The 27,088-nt window shown below is 35.6% G+C and overlaps 1 protein-coding gene across 1 annotated transcript in view; it reads right to left on the bottom strand.

Annotated features, from left to right (window-relative positions):
- Positions 1-27,088, bottom strand: part of vps13c (vacuolar protein sorting 13 homolog C) — a 624,410-nt gene that overhangs the window by 236,103 nt on the left and 361,219 nt on the right. Inside the window, exons 29-34 of the mRNA XM_039771364.1 lie at positions 21,554-21,589; positions 16,072-16,376; positions 15,580-15,727; positions 12,197-12,308; positions 5,618-5,748; positions 4,392-4,548 (exon numbers count right to left, since the gene is read on the bottom strand). Of these exons, the coding sequence (XP_039627298.1) occupies positions 4,392-4,548; positions 5,618-5,748; positions 12,197-12,308; positions 15,580-15,727; positions 16,072-16,376; positions 21,554-21,589 (889 nt within the window). The remainder of the gene's footprint in view (positions 1-4,391; positions 4,549-5,617; positions 5,749-12,196; positions 12,309-15,579; positions 15,728-16,071; positions 16,377-21,553; positions 21,590-27,088) is intronic.

The following is a 27,088-nucleotide window of genomic DNA, read 5'->3' as shown; positions in this document are numbered from 1 at the left end:
TAAACATATATATATACATATACATACATATCTACATATATACATATATACATATATACATATACATACATATCTACATATATACACACACAGCTATTTGTTAAAACGGTTGACTCCCGCTCTTACGTGCAATAACAAATCAAATCATTCAGTTGTCTTTGCTCATATGTCATTTTAGAGCTGGACGCCTGGCATCTTTTTTGGCCACAAGTTCGTTTCTGTTTGGTGTGAGGTTCTGTGTTGTGGAGATTCTCAGGATGGATTGCAGGTGCTCATCAGTGAGGCGACTCCTGTGTGCTGTTTTGTTAGTCTTTATCACTGAGAAGAGCTTCTCACACAGATATGTGCTACCAAACATGCACAAGGTTCGAGCCGCATGTAGACGGACTTTTTTTGTTCTTCAAAGTCACCAAAGCGCCGTGCAAACTCAGTGCGCAATAACTCTAGTAAGCGGTAAGTGTTCGGCAAGGCAGCTGAAGCGCTGCATTATGGGATCTGTAGTTTATTGTGTTACCAGCGCTTCATATACCGGGCTTTAATAACAATAATACAGTATATAAAATGATCTCGGGGCGGATATAATTACACGCCAGGCGGATGTGGCCCGCCCTTGAGTTTGACACATATGGACTAAATAGAACTTGAAAAGATATATTTTTCAAATGTGATCGCAATTCAGATAGAGTTGACGCAAGACTACAGCCTGAATGCCTCAATGAGTCATCCTCCCCTCGCTCTTACTTTTTTACCGTTCATCTAATGAATACACTGAGTATGGCTTTACCAAAACAATCATTGATGGCTAATAAAGTATCCATTATTCGAGTATGTAGAGCGGGATATATATATATACATATATATATATACCGCGTCGCAGCGGAGAAGTAGTGTGTTAAAAAAGGTAGAAAAAGAAAAGGGAACATTTTAAAAATAACGTAACATGACTGTCAATATACAGTATTTGTTTTGTGAGTGTTACTGAGTGTTGCTGTCATCAAGGATTTGATTATCATTATTTCTTTCAATCAGGTTCGTATTTGTAGGATGTGTTGTGTTCAAGTTACATTCCGTGTTTGTCAATCGCTGTAAAGATGACAGGTTTCATTCATCGATTCGCTTCTTACTGCATCAATAAACAGCTCGTCTTCTTCTTTATCTGAGACCTGACACACTGCATGCACGGGTTTTTTACACTGTCTTCCTTTAGCGGGACATTGACTTTTTCCACCGTGTGCTTTGTTTCCACAGTAGCTGCATTTATGAATATGCTTATCAGACGCTTCATATTTTTGCTGCCTTTTCAATTGTGTAATTCGGTTTTGTTCAGCTCTTTGGAACTGTTGCTTTTTATCTGTGCACTGCGTCAGTTCACGTGAGCCACTCTGTGTACTTGTATCGAAGGTTCCCAGCTGTGCTGGTGCCATCTCGTGCTATGTCCATAGCTTTATTTAATGTTACCTTAGTCCTGGCACTTAAAACTTTCTCTCGCAGTTTCGCTGAGTTTGTGTCAAACACCACCCTGACCATCTCATCTTCCTCTCCATAAGCACAGTCCTTCACCCGTGAATATTTACCCATGGCAGTTTGCTATTGGATTGCCGCTGACGGACGGCCTTATATGGGCAGGCACTAAATTACAAACGCCAGCGCAGCCTGTCTATGAACTTAATTTAAAGTGTAGGTTTACATCGTGCTTTGTTTCCGAAGTAGCAGAACTCATGAATATGGTTGTATATGTCACTCGCCGCTTCTTATTGTTTCGCTGCCTTCTCAATTATATAATGCATGTTTTCTTCAGCGCTTTTTTGAGGTCTTCCTGATTTTCTATGTACTGCGTGATTACGTGGGAGGCGTGATGATGTCACACGAAACTCCGCCCCCACGGCGTTGAAGCTCATCTCCATTACAGTAAATGGAGAAAACTGCTTCCAGTTATGACCATTACGCGTAGAATTTCGATATAAAACCTGCCCAACTTTTGTAAGGAAGCTGTAAGGAATGAACCTGCCAAATTTCAGCCTTCCACCCACACGGGAAGTTGGAGAATTAGTGATGAGTCAGTGAGTGAGTGAGTGAGTGAGTGAGGGCTTTGCCTTTTATTAGTATAGAAATAAATATATATATATATATACACACACACACACATCTACATATATACAGACACACATTTACATACACCTATCTCTATCTATCTATCTATATATGTATATCTAGATCTATATATATATATCTATATATATATATATATATATATATATATATATATATATATATATATATATATATATATATATATATATATATATATCTATATATATATATATATATATATATATATATATATATATATCTATATATATATATATATATACACACACATATCTCCTTTGGGGTGCGAGGAGCTGTTGCTGGGGGTGCCAGAATCCACTGAGGAAGAAAAATTTAAAACATTATTTGTACAAAATCTTAATTTATCACAGGTAATGCGGGATACAAGTTTAATGAGAGGACACAGGATATAAACGAGAGTTTTGATCACTTTGTAACTAAGTTGAAATTGCAGGTGAAGGGGTGTGCTATCCCGCATTACCCGTGGGCATGAGAAACACCAGCGGAACCCTGTCTATTAACTTAATTTAAAGTTTAGGTTTACACCTTTCTTTCCGAAGTAGCAGCACTCATTAATATGGTAGTATATGTCACTCGCTCGCTTCTTATTGTTTCGCTGCCTTCTCAATTATATAATGCATGTTTTCTTCAGCGCTTTTGGAGCTCTTCCTGGTTTTCTACGTGTGCATTGACAGTCAGTTCACGTGATTACGTGGGAGGCGTGATGATGTCACACAAAACTCCGCCCCATGGAACTGGCTGAACTCCATTACAGTAAATGGAGAAAAATACCTTCCAGTTATGACCATTACGCGTAGAATTTCGAAATGAAACCTGCCCAACTTTTGTAAGGAAGCTGTAAGGAATGAGCCTGCCAAATTTCAGCCTTCCACCCACACGGGAAGTTGGAGAATTAGTGATGAGTCAGTCAGTCAGTGAGTGAGTCAGTGAGGGTTTTGCCTTTTATTAGTATAGATATCTCTATATATCTCTCTCTATATATCTCTCTCTATATATCTATATATCTATATCTATATATATATATCTATATCTATATCTATATCTATATATATATATATATATATATATATATCTATATATATATATATATATATATATATATATATATATATATATATATATATATATATATACATACATACATACATACATACAGAAGCCGCCAGATGGAGCCTTTCCTGCAACGTGGAGATGCCCCAAATTCCAGCAGGGCATTATGGACTATGGAGTTTTAATACACAGCCCTGCTGGATAACGCCGGGGCCGCTGCAGGGAGACACAGAGGAGTTTGGTTTTCATACAGCCCGGAAGTACTTATATGTCATGAGGACGGGAGGACGGTGCTTCCGGGCTGACAAAGAAAAGAAGAGTTTTGATCTGACCTGGAAGTGATAAGGAGTCACATGGACTGCCGGTTCAGGAACACTTCCGGGCTAGTGACTATAAAGGATTGTGGGAAATCCCCAGACGGCAAGCTGAGCTGGGTGGAAGGGTGGCAACGCATATGGGAGAGTTGGAGGATTGCATTATTGTAATTATTTGATTGTTTATGAGTATTGTGGAGAGGAGGGTGCTTTGTGCACTGTTTATTAATAAAAAGTCAAACTTTTGGACTTTTACCTGGTGTATGACGTATTGTCCGAGGGTTCAAGAGGACATAGCGCCCTCTATCTGTCACTATATATATATATATATATATATATATATATATATATATATAAACACACATATTATATATAAACACACATATTATATATAAACACACATATTATATATAAACACGTATACACAGATACACATACATACATATACTTTATTTAATATTTATCGTTGACGTCAACAATATGCAAGTAAAATACAGTTAAGGAAAAAAAAAATCAGGAATTTAAACATAAACTAAAATGGAGTATACCCCATACTTCTGAACTGCAGAAGGAAATCTCATTATTGTAAATTGAAGAAAACAAACTTATGTAATTACAGCATAAAGTACAATATTGTCTACAATATTTTGAGCAACTTGTATATTTTTATAAACTGACTTTATCCTTAGCTAAAATGATATTAGTCAATGGGAACAGTTAATGTGGGAAGTGCCTTAAAGCATTTAAAATGTGACTTTACAACCAATTAGCTACATGTAATAATATATGGATGAAACAAAAATAAAATCCAATCGTTACAATTTGCTAATAACCACAGTGTGTACAAAGGATTTAAAAAGATAAGCAATTAAAATAATTTGAATAGTGACTGCTTACCTGTGAAGTCATAGTTCACCATGTTCACTTTTTTTAAGTAAGCAGCAGCCTTCATGGTATGTCTTGCAGTTGTAAATTCTGTCCCAAGCTGTAAAATGTGTAACATAAGAAAAGGAGACTCCCTTTCTTCAAGAACTTTCATAAACTGAAGGACCACCTAAGCAAAAACATAAAAACTGTAGTTAAGAAATTCATAGTACTAATGTACTTAAATGAGCAATGTTAACTATTTCATTAAAACTGTATATAAGACACTATAAATACTAACACCTCTACATTTTCAATGCACTTGTGAAACTGCATGCTTTAGAAATTTGCAGCAATACTGCAACTGACTACTGTTGTGACACCTTAGAATTCTCAAGCATGTTAAGTTCTGAACAGTTCCAAAAATGCCCACTAGAGAGAGAAATCTAATCAATAAACCATTGAATGTACTACAGAGGGCCACACAAAATCTTTATAAAAGAGATTTACTTCACAAAAAAATCTCTGCTACAGTGTGAAGTTCTGAGGAGTACAAAAGGCATTCAATTCCTACAAAAAGCAATTCCAAAAACAACAAAGTCCTAATACAGAATCCTAAGAATGGTCAGAAAACAGAGCAGAAAAGGATTGGAATCCAGAAAAAAAAAAAAAAAAAAAATCATAAAAACACTAAAATCACTAAAAACACAAAGACAATAATACTCATCACTCCTTAGCATATTTAAAATGAACCGCCAGGAACTGTGGCAAACCCTCGCCTTTACAGGGCTGAGGGCAGTCGCTGGCAATGATAGGCAAGTAGTCCCGTCTCTTGGGGGACCACCCACAAAAAACATAACAAAGTCACTGATATATAGACAAAATCAAATACAAACAAAAATACAACTACAAAAAATTAAAACAAACAAAACAATTAAAAGTCAACAAAGATTTGAACCCCAGTCAGAGGAGGAACACTGGCATAAACATAACAAGTGCATTTTTATACTCAGATTCTAAGCAGAACACAAGAAACCAAGCACACGTATCTCTGAGATAGAGACAATGAATGTGGAATTGAGTAGAATCTATATACTACACACAGTAACCAAGCCAAGATATTGTGTCTGTGTGACGCAGCAACTCTATTTATAGGTTCACTCTGTTCCCAAGAATACTCCAGCAAATGTAAACAGACAGTTGTAATTTTAATTAAAAGTTTACTTAAAAAAACGAAATAAAAATAACATTGAACAAACCTCCTGAATCACAAAACTCAAGGTAATATTGGCAAGGTCTTCAGTGCTACTTGCAATTTCATTCGTCAAAACATTCCTTGTTTCATTAGCCACTGCAGCAACAGCTTTTTGTGACTGAAGAACTTGATTTTCTTTGTATGAGGAAAAGAAATACCAAAACAAAAAAGAAGAGTATGAACACACAAAAAAGACATAGTTGTGGAGGCAGTCATTGCTATACCTATTTATGTGTACTATGCGAGAGACACCGTAAACCAACATCTGTACATTAGTTTTGTAGCTTCCTGCCTTGAATCAGATGTTGCCAAGATAGGTTCTGTCCTAGACATCTCTGTATTGCAGTAAGACAGTTGTAGAAAGTCACAGTATATTATGTTACTTTGTCTTGCAGTAAGCTAAAGCTACACTTTAAACCTCATATAGAGTACTTCATTTGGAATTTCTTAAAAATGACATAAGTTTACTCAAACATTTCCGTAATAGTTATTGTAGAGTGTAATTAAAATAAAAACAAACAAAAAAAAAAAGCAAGTAAATGGCATTTGTCAATTGCCCTGACAAATTAAGTTACCTTGTTATGAACAGTTCAAAATCGTAGTCTTCAGACCACATTGTCAGTCAGTTATGGATTACAGTTTTACAAATTTAGAACACTTACCTATGGCTTAAATATTGTAATTAAATGCTAAAGAGATTCCAAACAAGGAATATATTAATTAACATTTTCTTATTATTATATTGGAGGCCATAAATACTTTCACACCTATTCATTGAACAACTTATTTGTTTTTTTAATAATATTGCCACCATCTTTAGCAGAATAAACCATGAAAATGCTCTTTGCAGAGAACACACAAATACAATTACAGAATAACAAAAGTATAGGGGTTTTGAGAATCAAAGTAATCATAGAATTTATGATAGCATTATAGGAAAGATGGTAATTAGTCTGGCACTAACAAATGTTGTAGGTTGCCTCGCAGAAAGACTGCCGGGAAGCTGTAATGGACCCTGGGTAACACGTAAAAAGAGGCATCTCCCCTCACTCGGGGAGTTAGAGCTGGGAGGAAGAGGACAATGCTCACTGAGAAGGAGTGGCATGAGATGAAAAATGACACTAGCAAGCTGTACTTCATTACACGGGAAGTCTGAAAACTTTTTTTTTTTCTGGTTTTAATCAGAGTTCAAACAATAATTACTGGACTATAGAAAATGACTGTCAGCTAGCTATGGTGTAGTTTTACCAAAAGGTTGTTTACAGCAGACAAGTGTACAGTGGGAAAAGTAAGCCTTAAATTTTAGTAGCACTGTCAGAAAATTAAAAATGACTTAAAATAATTTATAGTTTGTCCATGTCATCATATTTTTTTTAATGTTCTGAAAAAGCTGTTTTACAGAATGAAAAACTTAACCCAAAGTGTCCATTTCTGGTTGGGCCCTAATTCTCTCTGCAGATGAGGCCCTTTAATTTAGATCAAGTACTGAACTTGAATCCCACTTAACTTATTTATTCTGTTTGTTGGACTAAAGTTTCATCTATCTATCTATTTAAGAATCAACACATGAATGGGCGAATATCGTTACAAGAATATCGTTTTTGAAACACACTAGGAAATCACATGTAGTATGTAAGTGTATATTGTTATTGGGTACTTTTATTTCCTGTTTTTTCTTCGAAGCTTCACAGTTAAGTCTTTTATAAGCAATTAATAGTCCTGACAACAACAAAAAAAAAAGAAAAATTAGCTGACCTTATTCATCTAAGCTGCACTATTATTTCCAAGTGCAGAATATTACAGCTATCCAGAGGGCCTAATATATGATCAAGAAACAGTGTGTAACAAATATATATACTATATAGACCAACAAATGAAGTTCCCATGACCACCATACAAGAAGGCAATGACTAAGAGCTTGAGAAAATATAGCCTATATAGGCCTATAGCTTTCCAAGTCAACATGGACATCCCTGTGGCCTCAAAACTTCTTGAATTAAAGTTTATTTATTGTCATGTGTACACAGTACAGTGAAGTTCTTAGTTTGCCAAAGGGTGACATGGTACTGCAGTTTTTAAATCTATTGCTTCCCAAAACATGGATCCTGGCCTCAAATCCCTAACCCGGTCATTGTCAATGTGGAGTTTGACACAGTACCATTGTGAACAGCAGCAGGAGGGAAAACAAAACCAGTGTCTCACATCAATAGTGTGACAAGAATGCTCTCCCATCTCTGCCCCTATGTTTATCTGAGGTACTAAAATTTGTTCCAGAGAAACTCTTGGGAGGTTACAAAAAAGAAGACAGACAGACTAGGGTAAAACTACAAGAGCTGTTTATTTAATTTGATACTGCAGATGTTACTACCACAGTTAATAAAAAAATCTGTGATATTTAGTGTTTACTGTTCATTAAGATAACATCTCAGAAAAGGAGTGGAAGGTAGCAATGCACATAATTCACTCAAGTTCCATATGTGCAAAACATACAATTATTCAACTTAATATTATATATCGAGCACATCTGTCCCGCTTAAAATTGTCCAAAATGTTTCCAGGGCAAATTCCAACCTGCAAACATTGCAATCAAGCTCCAGCATCACTGGGCCACATGTTTTGGGCGTGCACCTAATAGAAATCATTCTGAACCAAAATCTTTAAATGCCTTTAAGACAGCTTTGCAGTCAAAACCCTCCCAATCCACTAGCTGCTGTGTTTGGTGTACTTTGAGATGGGCTTAAAGTGGAGAAGGACAGACAAACTGTAATTGTCTTTACTACACGATTGGCACATAGACTTATCTTGTTCAACTGGAAGAATCATAACTCTCCTATTTTAAGTCAGTGGGAAACTGATGTTATATATTATTTGAAAAAAATCTAATTCTCACTTAGAGGATCTGTGCAAAACTTTTTCAAAACCAGGCAGGAAGTAATCAGTAACATTTTAGAATAAGCATTTAAATTGAGAAAGCAGATTCTCTTCCACTTTTTTTATTTTTTTAACTCCATTTATCTTTATTCATTCATTCATTTATCAATTTACTTATTTTTACTAGCTTAATAAATTTTACTCTACTAGCCTAACTCTCTTTTCTCAGGGGTGAGGGTTGATTTGTTTAGAACCTATTTTTGTAAAACTTGACTTATTTGTATGGAATGTTATTTGATTTTAATAAAATCAATAAAACAAAAAAAGATGTCTATTGAATGGTAAACCATTTAGGTCAATAAGGATGAAAAACCCCATTTAGAAAATGGAATACTGACTTTAACAGGAGCAATTGTGTTTGGTATAGCAAGTAGCTTCACAATTTTCGATGCTGTTCACAGTTGGTTGAATAACTTCTGTCTTTCCTCATGTGGTCTAGTTTTATTTTACCTCACTTTTGCCTTTATTACATATTTTTGAAAGAAGCATACACAATGCCATCTACTAATTTTTGTTTTAGAAGGATATAATTTCAGTGAGCTTAAAATAACTCTTTACTACAATATAACTATCTATTTATCTACCTATCATGTCTTTCATATTTATCTTTCCATCATTTATATAGTGCCGTCTATACAGTTGATCTATATAAAAATTGTTTCTTCAGGCAATCTGGAAAAAAAGAAGCATCTTTCTTCTAGTATATGCTATTAATACAAACTACTATGCATAGATAAATATTTACTCACTTTGCCTGCCCTGTATGGTCGGGGTACTCAAACGGCGGACAGCGGTCCACAATCCGGACCGCCAAGACGTTTTTGGCAGACCGCGACTGTCTTCTGCGTAAGTCAAAAGTCTGAATATAAAAGCACCAAAATTATTGTTGTTTAATTATTTACTCTGTAACAGGGTTGCCAACTGGCATTTTTTATGCCAAAAAAATCTGGCATTTTTGAAAGCTGTTTGGCATATAAGATTTGCGTTTGGTCTACTGGCATTTTTTTGGTCTTTTTTTCCAGCCGTTTGGCCTATAAATTTTTCAGTTGGTCTGTTCACTTTTTGTCTGAGCTGCTACTCGAAAGCTAATGTAACATGTATCAGTAGATTCGGCCTTCGTGTGTTTTTGGTATTAATCGGTGATTAGGTGAACCTGTTTTCTGTTTATTTGAATTATTTCTGGTTGCTGTAGTATACGCAGTGTCGTGTCGTCCGTTCCGTTGATTTTCATTTCCGGTGTACAAAGTACAACTATATGACTTGTATTATTTACACAAATTTTGAATTTTAATCGGTAATAATCATAATTATGGCAACAAGTTGCAAGCGCAGAAAGATAGATCAAGAAAATCGATCGTTTCAGAAGTCGTGGACTGAGGACTTTTTCTTTATTTTGCCAGACCGGCCTAACGCACGGCCCATGTGCATTATTTGCCAGGAAACGGTAAGCGTGATTAAAGGCGGCAATGTAAAACAACATTTTGAGACGAAACACGCCAAGTACTACAATGCGAATTATCCACCAAAGTCGGAGCTCCGTTCACATAAGATTGAAGCCCTTAAGTCGTTGTTGGTAGCGAGTTCATCACTGTTGACGAAAGCAACCACCACACAATCAAAAGTTACAGAAGCTTCGCTACGCATTGTTTGAGTTCTTGGCAGACATAAGAAAGCATTTAATGATGCAGAGGTTGTTAAAGAATGCATGATGTTCTTCGGTTCTGTTTAGCGACAAAAAGTGTGTTGAACTGATTCAGCAGATACCATTATCAGACAGTACTGCTAGTTGTCGTGCAGATGACCTTTCTGATAATGTCGGTGGTCAGTTAATATCAGATCTTAAACAGGCTGAATTGTTTGCTCTCGCGTGCGATGAATCCACTGATAAAACTGACATATCTCAACTCTGTGTGTTCACAAGATTTTTTGATGGCCATACTTTTGTTGAAGAGTTTCTGACATTACTACCGCTAAGCAAAACAGACCCGCGGTGAGGACGTGTTTTCAACATTATTGCAGTTTATGCACGCAGCTGGATTGGATGTAACAAAAATGGTTTCCCTTACAATAGACGGGGCACCAGCAATGACTGGTAAAGATAGAGGACTTGTCACTCGTATAAAGGCACTTCATCCCAACCTTGTTGCTTATCACTGCATCATTCATCAGTCGGCCCTCTGTTCAAAACTTTGTGACGAACTGGCGGAAGTGATGTCTACTCTTGTGAAATTAGTGAATTTTTTACGATGTAATTCGTCTCTGCAGCATCGTCTGTTTTGTTCTTTTTTTGAAGAGATGTCTGCAGAATTTGGAGATTTGCTGTTTCACAATGACGTCAGATGGTTAAGCATGTGTTGGAAAGGTTCTGGAATCTCCGTGAAGATGTAGCTGACTTCCTGCAGTCCTTGAATACATATAAAGCTGAAGAATTTTTAACATTTATTCAAGACAGTGACAAGGTCGCACTGCTGGCATTTCTTGTTGATATTATGGGACATATAAATACACTGAATTTGTCACTTCAGGGTTCAGACAAAACCGTTGTCGAATTGCAAGAAAAATGTTGTGCCTTTGAAACAAAACTGAGCATTTTCATCAATGACTTGGAAGGTGGCAAGATGCTGCATTTCCCAAACCTGAAGAGCTGCATGACAGCTCATCAACAGGCATGTTTTCAGTTGATTTACACATTTCTACATCATTTGAAGGTCGAGTTTGATGAATGTTTTAAGGATTTCAGAAAACTGAGGCCTTTGTTTTTGTTTGTTGCTGATCCTTTCATTGTCCAGTTTGATGGTCAATGGACATCTGTGGCTGCCTCAATTTTTCCTAACTCAAACCCGTCACTGTTGCAAATGGAAGCAGCTGATTTGCAAGCTTCTCACGTTTTGAAAGCAAAATTCAGCATAAAGTCAGCATAACAATTTTTTGGTCAAAGTTTGTTCCAGATTCTCAGTATCCTGCTGCAAAGAAACTGGTGATTTCCGTGCTCACTATGTTTGGTTCAACATATTCTTGTGAGTGTGCGTTCTCCACTATGAACACTATCAGGATGAAACATCGAAGTGTAATTACCGACCAGAACCTCAGAAATGCAATGAGAATTGCACTGACTGGTTACTCACCGAACTATGCTGCCATTATGAAATCGAAACAAGTTTCACACTTCACACTGAGTGACAATCATTTACGTACCAACTGTTGTAATTGGGGTGTTAATTGCAAGTAATCATGTGACTTTTTTGAATTGTTTTCCATGTTTTGTGCATGTCTTGGCGTTCTGTAAAAATTTTATCATTTGCGTTGAATCCATTACTAGCCTCCTACAGACCTACACCTATAGTCCTACACGGTAAACCTGGCTATAGCGGACCCCGATGGTTGGTGGTTAACTGAATGTGGACCGCCATTCAAAAACTTTGAGTACCCCTGCTGTATGGTTTTTGCTACTAAAAATAAACATTTTTGGACTGAACTTCAGATTTAGTTTGCTTATTGGAAAAGCATTAATTCCTAATTGAGTGTGCCTTAAATTAAAGTCTGACACCAACAAAATATAAAAAGCTATGAGTATTTTAACAAAATAATGTGCATTTTAAACATACAACAAACAGTTAATTAAGAACAGAAGAAATTTTTCATATATATGAACCTTCAAATGCTTCCTTGGCCTGGTTTTCCTCCTGTACATTCTTACTACCTTCTCCAATATTTTCAACCAGTATATTCATCAGCAATCCAAAATCGTCTTGACGTAACACCACCTAATAAAACAAAGAAAACATCACCAACAAAAAAATGTATTTAATATCATTTCATCCCCATTTTTGCCTAAAGTATAACTCAACAAAACTTTCACAAGAGTTCCATTAGATTTATTACTTTGGGGCAGCGCACACAAGGTATATATTGTATAAGACATTATTTCAGAGATCTTTTATAGATGTGTGGTTCTATTATTTTCAATAATTAAGAAGAATATGAATTCAGAAGTAATAAAGAAAATAACATTTTCAAGATGGATTGTATGGTAACACAGTGGTTAGGACTGACAGTTCATGGTTCCAGTATACTAGGTTAGCATTCTGGACCAGATACTCATCTGTGTGGAATCTGTATGTCATCCCTGTGTCTGTAGATTTTTCCACCAGTAATTCAAGTTCTTCCCCCTTTGCTAAAGTCATGGCAGGTAGATTAACTTGCAATTTAAATTAGTCCTTTTCTGGTCTGGATGTTTCTGAGCTGGCAATGTGATTGACTGAAAACCTTCTCAGGGCTGTACATATAGGCTTTGAACTCCTCACAATCCTCAAAGGGATCAAAATGTGTTTAAGAATGTAACTCTCTTAATTTAACTCTTTTACTCTTTTAATTTTTGTGGATGCAATTAGAAAATACCTGTGGCCAAACTGAAATGTTCCTATAGTACACAGCAAAATAATCAATGCTCTCCATAACAATGTGACCAATTATTTAATTGGTGATGCAAACATTTACTGTATTTTTGTGGTATTTCTACTTTTTGAACACAGATTTACCTTTCATATTTAAACAAAGGAAAAAGTATCTTACTTAGAATATGATACACTATACACAGTTCAAGTTGCAGAACAAGGTTTCTTTAGTAACATAAACATCCAAAGAGAAATTACAGAATGAAATTAAAAGTGAAGGCCATGCATATCTTAATAAAATATTCCCGGGTACTAACAGAGTGAGAAAAAGAGGGGCATATATTGATTTGTATCTTTTATTGGGAAAGCATTTGAAAAATATGTTGTTTTTGGCTACAATACCAAATGAAGTGTGGGTTTATAAAGCACAGAATCATTGATTTGACATATTGTATTTTCTGGAGGGTGGACCCCTAACAATGGTGTGCTGCATCTTGACCAGAAAGGCACTAAATGTTGCCACTAAAAAGAAGAAGAAAAAAAAAAAAAAACACACACACACAAACAAATTTTTGTTTATTGAATATTTTTGTAACAATGAGTCATATTCAAACTGAAAAGTTATAATAAAATGCAAATACATATGTCAGTAGACTACATTAAACACATGTTTTTAAAAGTAGTTAAAAAAACAGCCCAAAAAAGCTTGTGGTGGAACAATAGCTTTCACAGACAGCTGATTCATATTAATGTGATATAAAAGTGTCATTGACTTATGTCCTACTGTAATAGCTGTTGGTCGTGGAGGGTCTGTGACTACTTGTAGTTCAAACTTTTTGAAAAAAAAAAACCTGCTGGAGAGTTAAAATTTCTTGTGAAGGCAGAAGGTAAAATTGTTGGCTGGTTCAAACTATGATGGAGACTATGATGATTCAGACTATGATGTGCTAGAGCTTTGCCTTATAAATGATAATATAAACACAAGAGTATACAGTACATTTGTTTACTCTATGGTTACATAATTGCTTTCTTCTTAAATGATTTTTGATATTTTTTTTATTTTGATACACTTTATTAATCACCAAGGGGAAATTGCCTTTTCACAGGACGTTTTGGAGGTCCGAGCACAAGGTCATCCATTGTACAGTGCCCTAGGGCTTTTTCATGTAAAGTGCCTTGCTCAAGAGCCCAACTGAGTAAGATTCTTTCTGGCAGCACAGATCCTTAGTCTCAGAGTCATCACACTGCCATATTTATCTTTTGAACCGGAAATTTAATTAAAAATGTGCTCTTGCAAAGGAATACTTCCTATCTCTTCTCTACCATCTGGTAAATACAATATTATATTAATGCAGCTCATACTATTTGAAGCGCATATCCAATGACTGTGGACTGCACATTAATTCTGCACTCACTCAGAGTATGTCTAGCAAAAGTCTCCAGAAAGTGGATATTATTTGTATTATTGTCATTAATATTGAAAGTATTTTCTGGGAAAGTACTGTTGCTACCACCTACAGCAAACCTAAGTCAAGACAAGTGGAAGATTTATGTTGTGTGTGTATAGGATATATATGTTTTAGGAGATTGTGTTTGCATAGAGGAATTTCCTTAGTAAGTGCCATGTATTTAAATTACATGTGTATTGGTTTGTATGTAACAATAATAAACTTCTGTTTAGTGAACTTATACAGGGTGGCACAGGAAAATGGGAAATTTTCAATTGACGTTCAATGCACAAATAAACACATTACAGAATACATTTAATGATGAAATATATTGTACAGGATACGCAATTAATGATGGTAATCAATATTCACACCATGAAGGTGTTGTCCATTTTTCTGTACACACTCTGACAGCCTGTTGCAGAAGTTCTGCATTGCTTGACCCAACATGTCAAGAAGAATGCTAGCAATTTCCTCTTTGATCCTCCTTTTTAGTTCAGCAACGGTTGCAGGACATGTGCGGTTCACTTGGCTTTTAAGATGTCCCCACAGGGAAAAAAAAAAAAAAATGACAAACAGTGACATCTGGGGATCTCGGAGGCCATGGAATGTTACTGTTGTGTGAAATGACACGCCTTCAAAATAATCGTTGAATAGCTGCCATTTATTGTTGGGCAGTATGCAAAATGGCTTTAACTGGGGACTTCTTTTTTAAGGCTGAGCCAGTTTCTTCTAAATTAAACCACCATGTTGTAATCACATGAGCAGACGAGACATGATCATAACGTCCTAACTTATAAAATGCTTTCACAGCGAATGCTCATTGTGCACCACTCCAAAGCTCCATTTTAGCGAATGACAAGGGGTTCTAAACGAAGTCGCATTGGTTCATAAACAACTGACGATGCCCCAGGATTGTCAACACCTAGTTCCAAAATTTCACGTTTCTCTACACCACCCTGTATTTGGGATAACACCAGTGGTGGATACAACAATGGACAAAATGATCACCTGGTCTATTCTCCACAAGGGGTATATTTATTATGTCATCATCATTATTATTATTATGGATAACTGCACGTTTCATTCTACAATAGCAAATCAACAATCATGTTTATAAAATAATACACTCATTTCACAGAGAAAAATCTAGCAGCAGTTAACTTTAAATTCCATACAAAATATGCACTTACATTCACACTTTTTAATTCGCCTTTTAATTCGATGCCAGGGATTTTATTGTACCACGCAGATGACAGATTTCGATTTACTACAAGATCCAAGTTTACAGGTTGCAAGATTTCAACACTAGGCAGATGAGATTTGTCATCTAAAACTGTCCTGTAGAAAAATGTAAAAAAAAAAAAAATTACAAAGGAGACCATTACATTCTTTAATAATAATACATTCAAATAATAATAATTCTTTAAATTTATATAGCGCTTTTCTCACTACTCAAAGCACTCAGCATAATGCTATCACAATAAATTATGACTGTAGTTGAAACAATGAACCACTCATCACCAAAATTAATATTTATTTAGTGAATACTGCATTTATTCACAACATGCAAATTATGTATCTCTCAGAAAAAAATTAATATATTAAAGGCAAAAACATATATGCTTGGAACAACATTAAAATTAAACCTGCTGCAATAACATGCAATTCTAGAATATGTTTACCTGGATAACTTCAGCTTAGTTAGCTTTATTTCCATTTTATCCAAAACTGGTGGCACTGGGCATTCTGTAGCAGTTATTAAATGGAAGTGGTTCTTAACAGTAATCAGTCCAAGGTCAGCTACTATCGCATTTAGGGAAACGGAGGACTGTGGTATAATAATCACAGGAGCTTTGAGCTTGACATCCATAGAAAGACGATAGCTTTTCTTTGCAAAATCTATGACACTGGAAGCAGCTATTTCTGCAGCTGTAGCCGTAGCAGCACTTAATGCTTCTTTTGCCGATTGAAAATTGTCAACAAAAGTCTAAAAAAAAAAAAAAAGTTACAAGATTAATTAAATTAACATTTCTAATATATATTTACATAGATTTGAAATGAGTAAATATTTAGTACATTTGTTTCAAACATAGTTACTCTTTAGTTTTGTTGAACACTTCACGTATTTACTGCTATTCGTGCTTTGAGATAGGAGAATATTATAGCAAACAATAAACACAGGCGCAACAGTCATAACCACCTTCACAGATTGTACAGTGCATCCGGAAAGTATTCACAGCGCATCACTTTTTACACATTTTGTTATGTTACAGCCTTATTCCAAAATGGATTAAATTCATTTTTTCCTCAGAATGTTACACACAACACCCCATAATGACAACGTAAAAAAGTTTACTTGAGGTTTTTGCAAATTTATTAAAAATAAAAAAACTGAGAAATCACATTTACTTAAGTATTCACAGCCTTTCCTCAATACTTTGTTGATGCACCATTGGCACCAATTACAGCCTCAAGTCTTTTTGAATATGATGCCACAAGCTTGGCACACCTATCCTTGCTCAGTTTCGCCCATTGCTCTTTGCAGCACCTCTCAAGCTGCATCAGGTTGGATGGGAAGTGTCGGTGCACAGCCATTTTAAGATCTCTCCAGAGATGTTCAATCGGATTCAAGTCTGGGCTCTGGCTGGGCCACTCAGGGACATTCACAGAGTTGTCCTGAAGCCACTCCTTTGATATCTTGGCTGTGTGCTTAGGGTCGTTGTCATGCTGAAAGATGAACCGTCACCCCAGTCTGAGGTCAAAAGCGCTCTGGAGCAGGTTTTCATCCAGGATGTCTCTGTACATTGCTGCAGTCATCTTTCCCTTTATCCTGACTAGTCTCCCACTTCCTGCCACTGATAAAAACATCCCCACAGCATGATGTTGCCACCACCATGCTTCACTGCAGGGATGGTATTGGCCTGGTGATGAGCAGTGCCTGGTTTCCTCCAAACATGACGCCTGGCATTCACACCAAACAGTTCAATCTTTGTCTCATCAGACCAGAGAATTTTGTTTCTCATGGTCTGAGAGTCCTTCAGGTGCCTTTTGGCAAACTCCAGGCGGGCTGCCATGTGCCTTTTACTAAGGAGTGGCTTCCATCTGGCCACTCTTCCATACAGGCATGATTGGTGGATTGCTGCAGAGATGGTTGTCCTTCTGGAAGGTTCTCCTCCCTCCACAGAGGACCTCTGGAGCTCTGACAGAGTGACCATCGGGTTCTTGGTCACCTCCCTGACTAAGGCCCTTCTCCCCCGATCACTCAGTTTAGATGGCCGACCAGCTCTAGGAAGAGTCCTGATGGTTTCAAACTTCTTCTACTTACGGATGATGGACGCCACTGTGTTCACTGGGACCTTCAAAGCAGCAGAAATTTTTCTGTAACCTTCCCCAGATTTGTGCCTCGAGACAATCCTGTCTCGGAGGTCTACAGACAATTCCTTTGACTTCATGCTTGGTTTGTGCTCTGACATGAACTGTCAACTGTGGGACCTCATATAGACAGGTGTGTGCCTTTCTAAATCACGTCCAATCAACTGAATTTACCACAGGTGGACTCCAATTAAGCTGCAGAAACATCTCAAGGGGAAACAGGATGCACTTGAGCTCAATTTTGAGCTTCATGGCAAAGGCTGTGAATACTTACTGTATGTACATGTGCTTTTTCAATTTTTTTTATTTTTAATAAATTTGCAAAAACCTCAAGTAAACTTTTTTCACGTTGTCATTATGGGGTGTTGTGTGTAGAATTCTGAGGAAAAAAATTTATTTAATCCACTTCGGAATAAGGCTGTAACATAACAAAATGTGGAAAAAGTGATGCGCTGTGAATACTTTCTGGATGCACTGTATAAGACATGACTCAGTTTCAATGATATTGCATCAGTTGTGCTTGTTTACTTGGAAGCCTATTCCATATACTTTAAAATAGAAAAAAAAATTACATTAAATTTAATTTAAAGATTAGTAATAAAAAACCTGTACCTACTATGGGTTAAACAATGCTATCATAGATTTGCCTGAAATAAAATAGTAGAAGAGCATCATGTAACTGCATCTCTATCTTTTAAACAAAATATGCTATAATCTCTCTACTAGATTCTAGATGAGCAGTGGGCAAAAAAGGTGGAAATATCAATAAAAAGAGCAAGCACAAAAGCTTGTCTGCATAGCAGGATAGCATGTAACACTGAGCATCTAGAAGGACTCATGCAGTCCCATTCTTCCAAGGGAAAACAAGTCAACTCATGCCTTTTAATTCAGACACTGTACTTAAGTATGTTTCATAAAATGCTAAATTGAAATTAAGAAAAAATTAAGCTATGCCATTGAAGCCATGCTCATTAATTTGCAGTGTGTACATACTCTAATCTATAGGCTGTGTCATTATTGATCATGGTAGGAAAAAATGCTGGAAAAATGTATAATAATGTTTACTCAGAATCACTAAGCAATGATATAGTACTTTCATTCAATGAAAAATACAAAATCACTTTATTTTTGGAATTAAGCATTTCGGTCTGCAGGCTTTGTTTGCTGTGTCACATGTATATCAGAGAGAGAGAGTAACACTGATGCTTCATAAATCCAGTGTCCTGAGTTTGAATCCCACATACTGTGCAATCTTTGTGTCTTTGTGGACACAATATATTCTCCCCATTCTCTATGGACTTCTCTCCCACATCAAGAATCCAAATTAGCACTGTATGAATGTGTGAGTGGGCCTTGGGTTGGACTAGTGACCTGTTTAGGACTATTTTCTACTTTGCCCATATTGCTTGCTGCCTTGTTGGATCAACAGGAATAAGAGGGTTTGAGTTATTTTCTTTTATATAAAGGATCTGACTGTGTAACATCCCTAGACTGCTTTGCAATGTTATATATGTGCTATCAGCTCCATTGCCCTAATAAACATATATTACCAGGTCTTATAAATGATTTGTGAATTGTATCTATGGTGTAGCACTCTGGTCTGCACAATTCTTGACAAACTATTTTTTGTTTTTGTGAAACTGCCTATTTACAATCTAAACAAGAGCTTTCCATATCAAGAATCACACTTTGGATTGTTGAAATTTGGCATTATAGGTATAACTAATGGAATTCTCGAATATGTTTTAAATTTTCAATTTCAAATTTGGCTTTAGAACAATTTAGAACAAAAACAATCTGCAGGAGGACTGTTAAATTAGCTAAAAATGTGCATACTCATTTTGAAAACAAGTATATATTTGAATATATTTGAAAGTAGATCAAATACTATATACTGGGTGCAGTACATTCATTTGCACTATATGTGCTTTATCAAATTTTGTATATTTGTTGTTATTAATATTGTTACTTTGTTGCTTGCAGTACATCTGCAAAGCACAACATGCATATGACTCATACACGGTTGCTTAAATTAAGCATGTCAAAGCTACAGCTATTAATTATTATTATTATTTCATAGGGTCTCATGTTTTCTAACTTTTGGAGGGTCCTTTAAGGTTTATTTTGATCAGTACTACTCCACTTAGCTTATTCTTACAGTATTTATTCAACCCAAAACACTTTTCTTGCACCAGCGTTTCTCTACCTTTATAGTCTTGCATCCCAGTTTTGCCTTTTTAAAGTCATTGACCTAGGAGCAACTGCAAGCTTTCCTCTTGGTAAAATAAGGACAATCGGGGTTCACTCTTAGAGAAATGAGCTTATTTAGAAAAGGGGAAACATATATTGCGCATGACTGTCAATTGCTTAGGCAACCTACTGTGACCAACTACAACCCTCTTGCAAACTAACGACACCAACCTGTGACCCATCAGTAGCGAACCAGGTCACAATTCACTGGCTGAGAAACAGGTTTACACACACCAGCATGTGGACAGCAAGACTTGAAAATTAGTTGATGCCATTCCATACTAGCAGTTAAAGTATGCCCATCAGTGACTCACACCAAACCCACTGAGTCTCAATTGCATTTATAGTACACTTTGTGATCAACATATGGCCAATCTGATATACAACCAATTGGCCAGTCCTAATGTAATGTCTGAGTCATATCTGAGTAGTGTCAGTTAAACAACCAGAGGCAAACCATTGCTAGCCCTTTTGCAAAATGTATGCAATCCATTTCTGTTAAATACAGTCGTACCTCTACTCAGTCCAATGCAACAACCACTTTAAAGAAACTAAGTGTTATATTATCATGCATTTGACAGAACGGCATGCCATTGCACTGTTCTGTTTTTCAAAATTAAAATAAATGTATTTAAAAAGTGCATACTCTAAATATAATTTCTTCATTGAACAATTGTATCTAGTGAATAAAAGTTTTATTTGAGTGCTTTTAGAGCACATGAACCAATGGAGAGCCTTATATTCAATTTGTTTTCTTTAATAATGGTAAATGTTTTTTGGTTTTCCATATGGAGTTTGCATTTTCTTTTTATTGGGATGGTTTCTACAATTATATTTTGTTTTCTTATCCAAATGTAATTATTGTTCAGGTCAAAAGGTAATTCTATAGCAGACCATGTGCAATTTACACCTATACACTCACACACCCAACCACCCACACATGCTGTATGTTCATAATATCATTTAATAAGATGTCTTCAGGTGTCACAGAGCACAAAAATGCCTCATACTGCCAGGCTGAGTTCCAGCCACTGAAGTCTTTTGAGTAAAATTTCTTCCGAAAAAGATGACATTAAGGACAAAACAAAATGTTAATATAGTTTAAGGTACATACAATTCTTGATAACATTTGTTTAAGCATGTACAATTTGAAAGTAAAAACTAACCCAAATTATTTTAAAATCTACTTTCTATAAAAAACAGTAGGAGACATATTTTTCACATCTTGCAGTTAATGAATTACTTCTTTGCAAACAGCCAAGCTAATCACACTGCCTGAAGATGGTACTAAGCTGCTGCCTGTTAGATGCATATTAGTCACACCTTTTATTGTTAGATTACAATCAAAGTCAATACAAGTAGAATGATATACACAACATTGATTCTACTATAAAGTAATGTCATTAAAAAAATAAAATAAAAATGAAATGTCAAGGAATTTAAACAAGCAAGCTGTTGGGAGGTGTGTTAGTAACAGGCAACAACATGGTAATTTTGCAGGTGACTTTATAAGGATTTTTGGATGCATGCAGTAATTTGTACCTTTTGGGGAGAAGAGTATTTGTAGCTAAGAGAGTCCTAAAAGAAGAATAACAGGCTACAAATCGACAAAAGAAAAATAACTTGCCAACAGAAAAGGAACTTTCAGATTCAGCAAAATTAAACTACTTTAACTGAGAAACCTAAGAAATTAAATATAACCTGCCATCAGCATACAACCCACATTTTGATAATATAAAGGATTCATGTACAGTATAAAACACAATTATGAATAAATTTATAAATAAAAACAGACACATCTGTCACTTGGCATTTTGAACACAATAACAGTATAAATTAAATTATGCAACTTGAAATCCCAGTTGAATTTACCTACTAATTTTGTTCTAATTTACTTTCTCTCATTTTAGGGTATAATTCGAATTTAAATTGAGTTCTCAGTAATAAAATATAACAGATTATTGTGCAGGAACTAGCAGTAAACAATGGGCTCAAAAATACCCTACTAGAAGGTAAATACATTTTAAGCAATTTATAAATGCATTATATTGCGATAAAGTATTTTTTCTTCATAGTATCATAAGGAACTTCTCCTTAGAAAAAATATGAATTTGAATCTCTAATTGCCTACAAGAAAATGTTAAAAAATACCTACAAAAAACAGAATTATTTATTATACCACTTTCAAATGAGAATATTTGTATATATATATAGGACACAGTAGAATTAATTAAAATCATATACATCATTAAATGATATAACCTTACACATACAATCAAATAAAAAAATGCAAATTAAATGGAAGTTATATTAATAAAAGAGATGACAGGTAAGAGAGTTATACAGGGTGGTCCAGATCTAATTATGCAGATACAGATTGTCTGGATGACTTTGATTTATGCAGGGACAATTCCAGTTCGGCACGAAGACGATTCTTCATGTCGTCAGTTTTCACACTTCCCGATGGTCCGGGATTTTTCGGGTGATTTTCTATGTAATAAACTTAAGCTATAGCATAATGAAAAGTGCATAATTAGATCTGGACCACCCTATATATTGGCTCTATTATTCATAATTGACAATGCAATCAAAACTTCCTCAACCTAGTTGGAAAGATTAAGTAAAAATTGCTGACAAGCCAAAAAGAGCAGAAATGAGAAACAGAGGTATGTTTTAACTAATAATCTATACTGTATTTTCACAATGTCTGTAGTATTTTGATCTCAACACCTTTAACCTTAGCAAAACATTACCAGTAATTATCTGTCATAAGTTATCTGGGACTTTTTTTTTTTTTTTTGAATAGCACTCTACTAAGCATAGGATCAGAGAACTATATAACAAGTTCCATGTAAAATGCAACTTTACAAAGTAATCTGCTAACACAAGTAGGTCTACAACATATCTCGAAAAAGAAAATTAATATGAAAAAAGTAAAATGGTTTTATGTTATAAAAAAATGTTCAACTTGAACACTAGCTATGTTTTCAGTGGCCACTTTATTAAGTAGAGTTGCTTATTAATACAAACAGTCTTATCCTCTACACAGCAAATCATGTGAATATAACTCTATATACACAACATTTCCAGACAAGGTCAGGAGGTTTAGTTGTTGCTCATTCAAACATTATAATATACAATAGCTATGATTCTCAAATTCATTCCCAAGGACCTCTGGTGGTTGCAGTTTTTTGTTCAAATCCGTTTCACGCTCATATTACTTCTAATTAATCCCATTTAATTAGCTGGTCTTATTCTCATTTCTTTTTCTGCAGTCATAAAAGCATAGCTTTTTATTTTTACCTTTTCAAGACATTTAGAAATATTTGCATTTCTGCTATAGCTTTAGATGCTTAACCTCTTTTGTCATTTTCCTACTATTTTACCTTTTTTGTATGTAGTTTTTTTTTTACATAATTTTATCCTAATAATGACAATTAACAGTGAGAAGAGAGAGCAGCTATTCAGACAAATGAAATTTAAAGCTGCAACTATTTCAACTTCATGATAATGAAAATGTAAAAAAAAAAAAGTTAAACAAAATTATCCTCATGTAATATATACATATACATATGAATGCTTGGTTTCATTCTAACACAAAATCTCCAAACCTAACTTGGTAATTTATACAATGATCCCAAAACAAAGAAACCAGCAATTAACAGCTTACTTAACACTAGAATTACCAGAGCCTACGAAAAAACTCGTAGATCCGTCCCACCTTAAATCGATTCGCACCTCTACATCAGCGTCTTTTGTCCTGTAAATGTGTTGATAAGCAGCAAGCAGTCTGCTATCACATCCCCCACTGGCACACAGTTATTGCTCAGCTCAAGTCTGTTTACCTAAGTGTCAGTTGCTTAGAGTTGTATAGAGTGAGAAGTCGAGCAAAATGACACCTTTTATAAATACTACATCATCATTTGGAACACATGCATTTCATGTGTGTTCCGTGACTACAACAATCTATGTACAATAAACACATTGTTAAAACAGAAACATTTTTCATGTTTTAGTAATAACTAGCAAAATACCCACGCTTCGCAGCGTAGAAGTAGTGTGTTAAAGAAGTAAAGAAAAAGAAAAGGAAAAATTTTAAAAATAACGTAACATGATTGTTAATGTAATTGTTTTGTCATTGATATGAGTGTTGTTCTCATATATATATCACAAAAATACCCGCGCTTAGCAGCGGAGAAGTAAAAAGAAAAGGAAACATTTTAATAATAACGTAACATGATTGACAATGTAATTGTTTTGTCATTGTCATAAGTGTTGCTGGCATATATATATATATATATATATATATATATATATATAGATAGTAATGACCCGGCAGTCAGCGTTAACAGCATGGTGCATTATGGGTATTTCGTTAGAGTTTACTTTTTGTGTTAATTAAGCAAGGCAATCGATTTCTTTTGCACTATAAATGTTATATGTGTTTATGTTTCAGTTAGTTGGGTGAGCTTGGGTCATTTGCAGCCCAGGTATATAAAAGTGTAACAGTTACCATTATGGAGAAAGATGTCTTGATGAATGACCTTGGCTATGGACTTGCATGTATTAAGCTTTGTTTTTGACTCTCTGCTCTGTTAAAGAGATAATAAAGGACAGAGCTGTGTCTTGCTAGATATTCCATCTATGCAATTATTTACGGAGACACTCGGGGTCGTGCGGTGTATGGGACACGAGTGTTCGCCTGCTTAATGAGCTAGGTACAGCTGCGTGTATGGCGCTGGCATTCCGCTAGCTTGGGGGAAGTGCACAGCAAAGTTCAGCTCCAAGAACTACAATACTCATCTACTAGTTGTTACAATATAAATATATATATATATATATATATATATACACACATACATATAAAAATATATACATATAAATATATATATATATATATATACACACATACATATAAATATATATATATATATATATATATATATATATATATATATATACACACACACACACACATATATACCTGTATACACATATACATATCTAAATATATACTGTATATACACATATATATACAAATCTACATATATATCTATATATATATATATAAACTGCTCAAAAAAATTCAAAGGAACACTTTGAAAACAAATCAGATCTCAATGGGAAAAAGAAATCCTCCTGGATATCTATACTGATATAGACTGGGTAATGTGTTAGGAACGAAAGGATGCCATATCGTTTGATGAAAATGAAAATGATCAACCTACAGAGCCCTGAATTCAAAGACGCCCCAAAAATCAGAGTGAAAAAATGATGTGGCAGGCTAGTCCATTTTGCCAAAATTTAATTGCAGCAACTCAAAATTGTACGCAGCACTTTGTATGGCCCCTGTGTTCTTGTATACATGCCTGACATCATCGGTGTCAGATGGTGTTGTGGGGGATCTCCCAGATCTGGACCAGGGCATCACTGAGCTCCTGGACAGTCTGAGGTGCAACCTGGTGGCATTGGATGGACCAAAACATAATGTCTCAGAGGTGTTCTATTGGATTTAGGTCAGGAAAGTGTGGTGGCCAGTCAATGGTATCAATTCCTTCATCCTCCAGGAACTGCCTGCATACTCTCACCACATGAGGCCAGGAATTGTCGTGCACCAGGAGCCACTGTACCAGCATAGGGTCTGAAAATGGGGCCCTTGGGTCACCCTCATGAAGTCTTTCTGGTTGTTTGGTCAGAGACATTCACACCAGTGGCCTGCTGGAGGTCATTTTGTAGGGCTCTGGCAGTGCTCATCCTGTTCCTCCTTGCCCAAAGTAGCACATACTGGTCCTGCTGATGGGTTATGGACCTTCTATGGCCCTCTTCACCTCTCCTAGAGTAACTGCTTGTCTCCTAGAATCTCCTCCATGCCCTTGAGACTGTGCAGGGAGACACAGCAAACCTTCTGGCAATGACACGTATTGATGTGCCATCCTGGAGAAGATGGACTACCTGTGCAACCTCTGTAGGGTCCAGGTATCGCCTCATGCTACCAGTAGTGACACTGACTGTAGCCAAATGCAAAACTAGTGAAGAAACAGTCAGAAAAGATGAGGAGGGAAAAATGTCAGTGGCCTCCACCTGTTAAACCATTCCTGTTTTGGGGGTCATCTCATTATTGCCCCTCTAGTGCATCTGTTGTTAATTTCATTAACACCACAGCAGCTGAAACAGATTAACAACCCCCTCTGCTACTTAACTGACCAGATTACTATCCCATAAGTTTCATTGACTTTATGCTATACTCTGATTAAAAAGTGTTCCTTTAATTCTTTTGAGCAGTATATATTAGGGTGGGACTCGATTAAAAAAATTAATCCAATTAATTAGAGGCTGTGTAATAATTAATCTTGATTAATCATATGTAATTGCACACGTAAATTTGCCCCAAATCGGAAATGTTTTTTTTTTTAATTTAAAAGGGTTTTAGTGGGCGACAGAATCAAATAATAGACATGGAAATGAATATTGTAAACTCAAACGGTTTTAATTCTGAAGAAAAAAAAAAATGCTTTTAAACTGCGTTTGAATTCAAAACAGAAACAAAAATATCATCCCTGGTTAAAATTGGGCAGACTTAAAAATAAAGTGGTAGTTTAAGTACTTTAAGTACATTTTCAGAATGGTATTGTCTTTAAATAATAATAACCAAAATTTCAACATAAAGTGCAGTTTTTCTTCTTAAAAAAATAAGTCAGAAACATAAAAGGTAATTTGACCGACTTAATCTTTAAACTCTGAGTAACCTTAGCCAAAATTATTTTGTACATTAGGCTAAAACAGTGTGATCATTGAACATTTTGTAATTAGATGTAATTAGAATTACTAACGCACAGAAGTCCAATGATCCCCAGTAAGAGCCACAAAGTCCGCTTTCTGTAATGCATCTAATTTTGCTTGCTTTTCAGTGTGCACAAAACCATGCTTTTATCAAGGCTTCGCTCAGGTAGGTTTTTGAAATGAAATTTGCCTCCGATCAGTCGTAGGAACGCGCTTCATTCCGACTCTAACATTTTTGTAGTTCTGATGTGAGCATCAATGTAATCGATGTACCAGGAAATCATGCACTGACAAAAC

Source organism: Polypterus senegalus, chromosome 12, assembly GCF_016835505.1.
Source record: "Polypterus senegalus isolate Bchr_013 chromosome 12, ASM1683550v1, whole genome shotgun sequence".
Classification (NCBI taxonomy): Eukaryota; Metazoa; Chordata; class Cladistia; order Polypteriformes; family Polypteridae; genus Polypterus; species Polypterus senegalus.
The sequence above is the reverse complement of the archived record's forward strand: the minus strand, read 5'-3'. Positions and strand labels throughout refer to the sequence as shown.